The sequence below is a fragment of the Corella eumyota genome, chromosome 7 (genome assembly GCF_963082875.1).
Source record: "Corella eumyota chromosome 7, kaCorEumy4.1, whole genome shotgun sequence".
In the NCBI taxonomy this organism is placed as follows: Eukaryota; Metazoa; Chordata; class Ascidiacea; order Phlebobranchia; family Corellidae; genus Corella; species Corella eumyota.
The window spans coordinates 3,248,286-3,258,951 of NC_137496.1; the positions used below are offsets into that span (position 1 = coordinate 3,248,286).

The 10,666-nt window shown below is 28.6% G+C and overlaps 2 protein-coding genes across 3 annotated transcripts; one reads left to right on the forward strand and one right to left on the reverse strand.

The window, feature by feature from the left end:
• The first annotated feature begins 966 nt into the window (after positions 1 to 966).
• Positions 967 to 2,857, forward strand: LOC145760073 (L-xylulose reductase-like). The gene is made up of 7 exons (XM_082573937.1): positions 967 to 1,071; positions 1,192 to 1,289; positions 1,366 to 1,520; positions 1,664 to 1,706; positions 1,805 to 1,969; positions 2,139 to 2,256; positions 2,436 to 2,857. Exons 1-7 carry the CDS (start codon positions 1,026 to 1,028, stop codon positions 2,546 to 2,548), a joined length of 738 nt encoding a protein of 245 aa, XP_082430063.1. The 5' UTR covers positions 967 to 1,025; the 3' UTR covers positions 2,549 to 2,857.
• LOC145760072 (exocyst complex component 7-like) lies at positions 2,724 to 10,535 on the reverse strand. Of its 2 annotated transcripts, none has more exons than XM_082573935.1 (21): positions 10,446 to 10,535; positions 9,843 to 9,908; positions 9,621 to 9,720; positions 9,096 to 9,180; positions 8,851 to 8,956; positions 8,657 to 8,771; positions 8,493 to 8,582; positions 8,361 to 8,418; positions 8,221 to 8,257; positions 7,992 to 8,053; positions 6,857 to 6,882; positions 5,951 to 6,054; positions 5,771 to 5,875; positions 5,442 to 5,561; positions 4,775 to 4,873; positions 4,627 to 4,689; positions 4,329 to 4,452; positions 4,137 to 4,257; positions 3,735 to 3,903; positions 3,337 to 3,512; positions 2,724 to 3,174 (listed from the first exon to the last, which is right to left on the reverse strand). In XM_082573935.1, exons 1-21 carry the CDS (start codon positions 10,494 to 10,496, stop codon positions 3,057 to 3,059), a joined length of 1,995 nt encoding a protein of 664 aa, XP_082430061.1. In that variant the 5' UTR covers positions 10,497 to 10,535; the 3' UTR covers positions 2,724 to 3,056. The 2 variants fall into 2 exon arrangements, with proteins under 2 accessions (XP_082430061.1, XP_082430060.1); XM_082573934.1 differs by lacking the exon at positions 6,857 to 6,882 and adding an exon at positions 7,753 to 7,817.
• Between the last annotated feature and the right edge of the window lie 131 nt (positions 10,536 to 10,666).

Sequence of the window (10,666 nt, forward strand, 5' to 3'; positions counted from 1 at the left end):
ACATTTCAAATGATAGGACCGATATGCTTGTCAATAGGCCTGCTACTTGGGGTATGCGGTCTGGTATGGATACCTATTATTAACACAAAACTTAAAAGAAAACAACAAATGATGGCGCGAACGTTTAGTTTATGAGTTTTTGGTAGCACTGTTTTCTTACTTATTGATGACGTCATGTTTTCTAAAATAATGCCAGTATTTATCAATCATATTTAAAGCTTTCACTGTCAGTTGACTGGCAATTTAAAAACCGTGGCAATATTTAATGCTCTTTTTTATGTTATTTATGTTTTACAATGAGTTTTTTTTTGTCAGAACTGCTACTCTAATGTTTCATTTAAACTTACATTTCTAATAGCAGAAATAAAAGTTGTTAAGGCCAGGTTTTTAAATCAAATATTGTGTGTTTCTTATGACCCTACTCAATAAACAATAATGAACCACGCAGTAACACTTCTTACTTTTTTATAGACTTAAAATTAGATTCATAAATGACTAATAATATACAAACATAAACAAACATTTACCTTGTACAAACAGCTGAAAATTTCGTTCAAATAAATTCACTTCTGCAATTCTTGTGAGCTCAATTGCTTGAAAATACTACAGTAAATATTTAAACTTACAATTAAACAGTTTTTTAAGATTAGTTTTAGTTATGTTTAGCAATACACGTGCAAAAAAGGTGTCGCAATTACTGACCTTCAACTGCCTAAATCCATTTAACCAGCTGTTCGGCGTGCTTATTTTACATTATAAGCAGTAATTCCAACGTAATAACCATGTTTTTTTAAATATTGCAACATGTTTAATCTCAAATAAACAGCTTTAGGTGAATATTATTAAATTTAAACTGTTTACATTTTTTCCTAAAATTTGACAACAAAAAATGTCCATAGAAATTGTATAAAAAATAGTTTATAAAATAATCAATCGAGCGTGCAAGAATAAAATCCCCTTTTTATACTTCTACTACAAATGCAAAGCACGCTACTCAAAAAGGGTAAAAATTTAAGGAGTTAAAAATGGATTTTACCGGTAAAAGATGTCTTGTAACTGGTGCTGGAAAAGGTATGTAAAATAGGTTTTCAATCAGCAATACTTTTGCGAAAATCAAAATTGATATATATTTTATAAATTTCACGTAAATCAAGATTATAATTTTATTAACAAAAATAACTTTTTATACAGGAATTGGTCGGGAAATTGCCAAGAAAATGGTAGAATACAAAGCTCAAGTTTTTGCCATAAGCAGAACTCTAAGTGACCTGGAAAGTTTAAAAACAGAGGTATAAAAAACATTTTCAACGTTTCACAAATTGTAGCTTTAAGAAATTTACGTTAAAAAATTATCTTTATTAAAAGTGTCCATCTATCAATATTGTGCATTGTGATTTAACAAATACAAGTGATATGGAGGAAAAAGTAAAATCTTGTGGAGAAATTGACTTATTGGTTAACAACGCTGCTATTGCTATTTGCGAGTCTTGTTTGGAAATATCTGCTGAAAATATTGACAAGTTCGAAATCTTATTACTTTTTCTTTTATTTAGATGCATGATTTTTATATTTGTATTAGCTAAAGGTTCTTTATAAAGCTTTATAAAAATTTAGGCAGCTACTCCTTTCTAAATTTAAGAGGTTTTATTTTTTATAATTTTAGGCAATTAGCAATTAATGTCAAGGCCCCCTTGCTGCTAACCCAGGTAATATACTATATCAGTTCATAACTAAAAGACAATTTATACATAAAAACAATAAGTGAAAAATTGAAAGTAACAAACAAACTTTTGGACCTATTTAGATAATTGCAAAAGGAATGATTGCCCGAAAACAGGGAGGAAGTATCGTTAACATTTCCAGCCAGGCAGGTCTTATTGGATTTAGGAATCATGCTGTTTATGGAGCAAGCAAAGCAGCTCTTGATAACATCACAAAAACATTCTCCCTCGAACTGGGAGAGCATAAGGTAAAATTCAAAAAATAAATTTTTGTAAAAATGTGTCAATATTTTTTATGTGATCTTTTTACAAATATTCATATTTTAATTGACATTTAAAACATAGAATAATTTTTCATCAGTTTGGCCCTTATAATAACATTTTAACATGAACCCCATATTTTTACCCCTTTTTTAGATAAGAGTAAATGCTGTTAACCCAACAGTTACCCTGTCAGCGATGTCTCAAGTTGGTTGGTCAGATCCTGTGAAGGCAAACAAAATGAAATCCCATATTCCATTAGGAAGATTCTCAGGTAAAAATGGAAATAAAATCTATTTTTATCCTTAAAAAGTAACTTACTAATGTCACGTTAAATTTGATATGATAATGGTACCAGCAGTTGGAATCGAACAAGCTACTACAAGTTTAAAGCCAAGATGCTTACCATTTTTTTACAATCGGATATTTATTGTATAAAATTCTTATTTTTAGAGGTAAGTGAGGTGGTATCAGTTGTGGTTTTTCTTCTCAGTGATCAAGCCTCAATGGTGAATGGAGTTTGTTTGCCAATAGATGGTGGAGCATTGGCCAGCTTTAACACATAGGACAATCATTTGAAGCATCAGGCTTACATGTTTATAAAGTTTTCGATTGCCTTAATAAATTCCTTTTAAATGCTGTATTGCCAATTTAAATTCTATTCAAGAATCATTTTCCTGTATTTAATATCTAGACTGCGAAGTTGAACAATTACAAGATTTCATATTTACTATTTCAGATTAAAGTACAATCACTGTTTTATAATTTTGCCTTGGTATGTTAACCTTTAAAATAAAATCATATTTTTTGTGTTTTCTTATAATGTAATTTATAATATTTATTGTACTATAATTAGTAAATACAATATCATTAATATACAACAGCATTGCTTTTTGAAGGGAGGGTACAATAATTTAAAATAGTTTTGACTGATTATTGTAAAATAACTCACAAGCTAGATATGTGGCTTGTATAATACTTAGTAATAGATATATATTAATATTAGATCTGATATACAAAAACTAGCAAAAAATATTGAAAAATCACCATCTAGGTTTATTATTTGGGACTGATTTAAAAATTGATTGTGTCAGAAGATTGGCTGAAAATGTGGTTGATATTTTCTTCTATCTGATCAGGGTTAAATTTTAAATATTTTTCCATGTTTTTAGTAAACTGAACCATTCTGTATCTGTAAGAGAAATGGATAATATTTTAAAAGAAACAACAAAAACTTAAAGAATGCAAAAAAGACTAAGTTTATTTAAGCTATAGCAGATTGATATTATTCAAAAATTCCTCCAGAGATTTTCTAAAACCTCTTTTTGAAAAATTTCAAAATATTTTTACAAACCTTTTTAGGAAGTCACTGTATGGTTGCACAATTTTCTGTTTAACAGAACTTCTTATTTCTTTTCTGATGTCAGCATTAGGCATAGCCCACTGTCTATGCAGTCTTACTATTTCCTCAAAGTCATTGTTAAATGACTTAAATTTGTCCTTGACAACCTGCTTTTCTTTGTCCTTTAACTAAAAATCAAAATTTTGGGAGTTTTAGACAAATTTATGTTACAAAAATATAATAAATATTGCACAACTAATGTTGCTTTTAAAAATTTAACAATGTGACAGCAGTGGGAATCAATCTCAGAACCTTAGGCATAATTATATCGACAAAGTTTTAACATAACAAAAAAAAATTATGCCCCCCAAAAAATTTGATTAAAATATTTTAATTTTTAATAAACTAACCTTAATGCCAGGTTGAGTATTGACAACAATTCCCTTGTTCTCATCAGTCAGATAAGAGGCAAATTTATCCCAAGACTTGAGATATCTCGACATCTGGTTGTCGATAATTCTCTCATAAATTTTCTCTACATCAGCTGTTATGGTTTGGACCAAATCAAGTAAATCATACCTAAGATAATAAACATTAAATTCAATACACTGTAACCTACGTTTTTACATAGTCCCTAGTTAAAGACCCTAGTTAAAGATCCAATTTATAGGCCTACAAAATAAATAAAACTGCAACTTTTGGTGCACAAGTTAACTTTTGCAAAAAAATATTAATTGAAAGTTGCAACCATATCAAGACTATTAAGATGTTAAGTGACAGGGTTATTGACTAGTATTTAGTTAATTACATACCTGTTTAAAGCTTTTAGAATGAAGTGGTAGTTGTTGAGTAAGAAAATGGAAGCCAAAGAAATGTCGGGATACACTCTTGACTTATTCTCCAAATTTAGCTTCAAAGCACCAAGAACTTGAACTAGAATTAAAAAATACAAAAGCATAACAACTTAAGTGAGTAGATTTCTAAAAATAAATCATTTTATATACCTATATATTCAGCTAGGCATTCTTTAACCTTGGACCTTGGGGGCTGGACTTCCATCTGTTGTGCAGCCAACATACCACCAGCAGTGTCAACATTTTGTGCTAACTGCTGCATAAACAGGATAGCCTTCCAAAATAAAAATAAAAAAATAAATTTTAAACAAAAATGAAACAACCTCAGTAGCACTTAATACTAGAAAGGAATAGACAACTGCAGACTGGGTTTGATTTGTATTAACATTTTATACAGCTGTGAAGTTGGCCTTTTTTACTCAAATATCAAAAATAAGAACTTTCCTACATTGCTTGTAAGTTCATGAACGGTTCCATCTTTCGGCATGTTGGATTCCTTCTCTGGATCTCTCTGCATAAAAATACTAAAAATTTAAAAATTCCTTACTTCTAAATTTAATTATAATATTTTTTGAATAACCAAAACAATTCTTTACCCTGACACAGTCAGTAAAATCTTGCAAGACCTCCACGCCAACTAAGTCCAGCTCTTCAATAAGACGAGGAAGTTTTAACTGATTGACATCAGATATCATCTAAAATTTCAAAATAACACCTTTATGTCAAAAAAACAGCATATCAATTTAAAAATGCTACTGATGAACTTTAAAGTCATATATTAACGATATTTTTGTACTCAAAAATTAATAAAGTTGGTGTCACTGAACACAAAAATGATTTTAACTTTAAATAATTTTACCTACTTTTTAAGTTATTCAACTTTTAAAACAAAATTTAAATTAAATAAAAAAAAAGAAAGGGAAGCCCTGTTTGTTATGACGTAGAAAGTACTAGCGTGTATACATTCACTATGCTACTTGGTACTTTTTACGTCACACAAAAAATATGGTAACCTGGTTTTTTATGTTAATCATTTTCCAGTATTTTTCAAAATTAAATTGTAAGTACCACAGACATTTTTTAAAGGTTCTAAAGGCATTTTGTGATTCATTGTCAACCATACTAATGTGCTATATACATCACTTACAAAATTGCAAAACTCTGTAACATAACACTTTAAATATTGTCAATTTATCTAAAAAGTTAATGAAGCAAATGCTAAACTGTGTGAATAATTTAGAAAGATAAGAGTTATATATGTACCCTTGATAGTTCATTATATTCTGGCAATGTTTCTTTTAAATGCTTAATAGCAGGAAACAGGTTGGCTATAGAAGGGTGGTCGTGTCTGGAAATACATTGTTTTGCATACTGAACAAATTTCTGTAAGTACAAAATAAAAGTTTAAGTATGTGCCTATTAAATGACAACTCTGGGTTTGATTTCCACTGCTACCATTTAAAAAATCACAAAAATTCATAGAGGACAGAATAATTAACAAAACTGATATGGGCAACTTTGAAACATAACAAAATTAGAAATAGTTGTATAGGCTTTTACTTAAATCTAAATATATAAACATTACAAATTACTTGTCCTTCTGCTACGATTAAGTCCAATGGTGCTGAAATAATTTCATTAAAAACTCTCTTTTTACTTTTATCACCAATAATAACTTGCATCGTCGTTAGCTCAGTCTAAATAAAGCAATAGCATACCAGTTAAAATATTCAACTCTTAATAAAATTTAACCAGTTATGCTACTAACTTACATTAATTAGTCTTATGCATGCAGATACCATCTTAATAAAAGGATCAAGATCTAATTCTATAACTTCTTCTTCAGGTATAGGGAGATGTGATGATCGACCTAACCCTTTACCCCAACAATAAAAAGATTGTAAATATAATAAACAGAATGTTTTATATAAATTATTTTTTATATAAATTAAAGTGTAGTTTTCTAAAAAAAAATGTATAAATAGCAGTTTGTATTTTTTTTAAATATATTTAATTGTAAATACACAAATTATTAATTAAAAAAGCATGCAATTTAGATAACAACAAAATTTAAGTTAAAAAAGAGCACAACATAAAAAAGTGATAAATAGAAACATGCAAACATGCAATAAACAAGTTCGTTAAAACAACATTAGTTTAACAAACAAACAAAACAATTTTCAGTTTTCGAAAACCAATCAACCCCATTTTTAAGGAAAGTAAAACCAAAAAAGCAGCAAATTTAGGCAATTTTATTTTAATTCAAATAAAAACAGCATTTTAAGGCAAAAGGCTATTTTAAACTTAGTTTAAAATAAAGAAAGAAAGGGTGTACTTAAAAAGCATTTGTCGTGTAAAATTTATGTAAAGTATTCGTGTATTTTTGTTCTATGTGAAGTGCATTATATATCATGCAAAAATATATAATTTTAATATTGAACAAGGTATCTCAGGTCAGATAGTAGTAAATAAAACTAACATTGAATTAAATGCCTATTTATGCCAAAGTGTTTTTCTTATTTATCTTGCAAAATTTTTTTTCAATTTTATATAAAAATAATGCGTGGTGTGCTTAACATCTTTAAAAAACAAAATGTGTGTGCATTTGTGTTTGCATAAATTTTATGATTTCATGCGATTAAAAACAGAGAGAAAGCTAAGCAGAAACATTTGTTAACCTCCTTCCTTTCTTCTATCATATTGTCTGTAAAGGAACATTTTTTACAACAACAAAAACACGACAATAACAAAAAACAGAAATAAAGAAAAATTTAAAGCAAGTTTTCAGACTTTGCTCTATGACAAAAAAGTATTTTTTTATCAACAGCAATAACTACAACAACAATAGAAAAAAAACAACCAAAAAAATAACAATTCTAAAAACTGGAAATATTTCCCAAACTCCTGTTTAAGCTGTTAAATCGTAACATATTACAATGACAAAAAAAAAAGGAGAAAATATTAGTGTGTTAGTTATGAATATATTTCTATAAAACAAAATCACAAAAAAGAGCCCCTTGAGCAACTTTAAAAATAACAACCACTAAAGTAATCACCAACTTTGTTTTGTTAAATAAAAATTACCATTTTTCAATTCTCAAAATTATCAACTAAAATTTTAAATTTTAAAAACAATTCGTAAATATGAATTAATAAAAACTAAATTGTTAAAAATCAAGTTAGAAAATAATTTAAAAATTAACAATGGGTATCAATTAACTTCCACCATTACCAACAAAACCACTCTATTTTAAAATCGCAAACAATTATTTTTCCACACACTATAACAATCAAATGTAAAATTAAATCTCACAAACACAAAACTAACTCAACTTAGATAGGGTTAAACAAGGGCTTGTTTATAATTTAAAGATACTAATATGCCCCATTAAAAGGCTGTTAAATCATTACCATTGCAAAATTTATAGTTGACAGAATTGTTCGATAACTATTGTATTATCTATTATAAATGCCAAGTTAAAAGTGCATAACACTAATTTAAATATAAACAAGCCCCATACTACATCAACATTCAATAAATGCCACTAAAACATGGGTTTATGTTATAAGGTACCTCCCACACTAATACTCTGCAAGGATTCCTTTCTTAACAGAGTACTGGCCTTTCTTGAAAAATTACTGAAAACAAAAAAGCTCAAACCATAATTAATTGCCCTAAAATGTTTGATAAAAAGTAATGGTTTTAACATAAAATGGCCCCTTGCTAAAGAAAACAAATTGGTTACAAATTTTAAATGTTAAAAGATATAATAAAATTTTAACAAATGTAATAACGGTTTAGATTACAAATACCTAGGTCTACGAGCTCCACCCTTCTTTGGTGTTGTAGCAACTGAGCTTATTTTTCGTGAGTTCTAATATTAAAAACAGATGTTTAAATAAACTAATCTTAAGTGTGTTGTTTTAACATTTTAAATAATTCGTATGGGTTTACATATCTAGTTAAGAAAATTTCAACATAAAGGTACTAACAAGACATAACTTAAACTTCTTTTTTATTTTTAAAAATTAAAGTACTTACACTAGCAGGGGCAAGGCCTTTAACATACTCTTTTAAACTAAAAAAAGATTTTAATTTAGGTAAAAACAACAATCATAATATTAAAAATACAAGATACAATTTGTTCCTGATGATATAAAATCATTTTTTAAATAGTTTACCTTGTTAATGTTCTTATAAGATTAGTTGATCTTATGTCAGCATATGTGTTGGTAAAACCTAAAATAATACAAATTTATTAAAAATTACAAAAATATCATATTTGATGTTGGTGTTAGTTTTTTAAACCTTACCTTGAGTCTTGCCAGGTCCTGTAAGCCACGTAGCAATTAGAGATAAATCTGAGATTGTTTTTTCAGGCAACTGGGAAGGTACCTCACTGCCTATAGAAAAAAAAGACATAAAAAGATAGATATCATAGTTAGTATAAATGTATTGACAGGCATACTAGTTATACCTTTTACAGCAATAATCTCAATAAGTTTATTGGGTAACATCGGTCTAGTTTGTCTACTAAGTTGAGTTTTAAATTCTTTTTCAAGACTTTCTTTTCCACTTTCGAATAAACCATTCTATAAATAAAAACATGAAAATTTAAAATTATGGGACCTGTAGCCTGTAGAAAGCTACCTTCGAAAAATCTTAACTTACAACTTTGTTTAGTTCGGGAGAGTCTGGGCTGTTTTCTGAGAAGAACCTGACAGCTTGTGACAGACTTTCCATTGATTTCAAATACTCTTCTACTTGTCTGCTGGGCCTAAACAATTAAGTATAGCTTTAACATAAGGTACCAACATTAAACAAGTTAAAAATCTATCCATTTTAAGATTTTTTTCTTTAATGTAAAATCATATAAAATCATCTGCTTCTGTGAAATGGTAAAATTAAATATTCACCCTTGTCGAAGCATTGGTTCAACTCTCTGGGCAACATGATGATATCCAATAACATGGTCCAATGCAGAAAGAGTTTTATCAATATCTAATTATAAAGAAGTGAACTTAAACTTAAATGATTCTATTTAAATGAAAACATTGCATTTAGAGTTTTTTATGTATACCAGCAGTGATGTGTAAGAATACTTGATACACCACATAAGGTCAAGGGTTTAATCCCCAGTGATCTTATGCTGTAGCGCCCTAGAGTAAGGCGTTAAAAACAGTATGAACTCCTGCCAAGTCAGCACTTAATCCGTAGCATAATTATCGAGCAATTTAATCTACATAATATCCCAAACTGCTAAAAGGCAACTCTGGACTGGGTGTTGCTGCTCTATGTTTAGGTCGCGCATTCAACCTTCCCACATCGAGGATAACGATATAGGCCTATACAAAATATAAAATATATATAGCCTACTTATTTGTTAGTGAACTACACGATTTGAATCTTGAATCAAAGATAAAAGCAAAACAAAGCCTTACTATCCTGTAATCTTTGTAAATCCTTTGTTTTTCTATGAACAGGTAATATTGTGTCTTCTAATTTATGCAGTCGATCATCAAACTGACTAAGGATTGTAACCTAAAATTAAAACAATTTAAAATATAAAATTCTTTTTTAAATGTAAATAATATAAAAATTAAACAAATGTTTTGCATATATATACATTCAAAATTTTATAAAAAAATATTAAAACATCTGACCATGTTATTAGTTAAAGCATCAGCTGCCTTTAGACTTTCCTTCATCAATTCAGACTTTTTCCGTTCCTTAAACAACCATGATACAGTTAATGTAAACACATTTATTAATAATAATTAAAACATACAACATTATTAAAAAACTAGGATTTTTAGAAGAAACCTACAGTTACAAATAAACTCACTTACAAAAAACCTAGGATAGCATTGGTAAAGGGTTTATAACTAAATTCAGACTTAACCCTTCGACAAAAAGTGTGTTTTTTATCGCAGGTATTTTCTATGGATCTCTATTAGTTTCGCACGCCCTACATAAACAGGGTGTGTGACCGAAATACGGCACATGTAATTAAACAAAGAGGTTGCATAAATTAAACCCTTACCCTAACCCTCACATATTCAGTTTACCCATTAACACATCTGACTCGTAAAGCGGACTAAGTTATACTCATTGAAACATATTTCAACTAATTTTTAATGTCTGGTTAAACAATTGCCATACTTAGGTTATAACGCCTTGTTAAATTCGGGGGTGCGAAAGTAATAGAGATCCTTTTCTATTTAGTACAGTAGCCAAAGCAGCAATTAAAAAATCACTTATCGTACCTGCAGTAACTTTTCTTCGATTTCTTGTTTACGTCGGAATACGTCCTCCATTTTGTTAATATTCTGTTAATTTAAACACCCTTAACACCTATAAATATTGTAATTTTGGTATATATTTATTTTAACGTATTATTATACCCAAAACTCTACTTATTATAAGATAACTTTTTGATTTTTTTAACATAAAATATCAACGAACAACAATAATAGACCGATTCTAA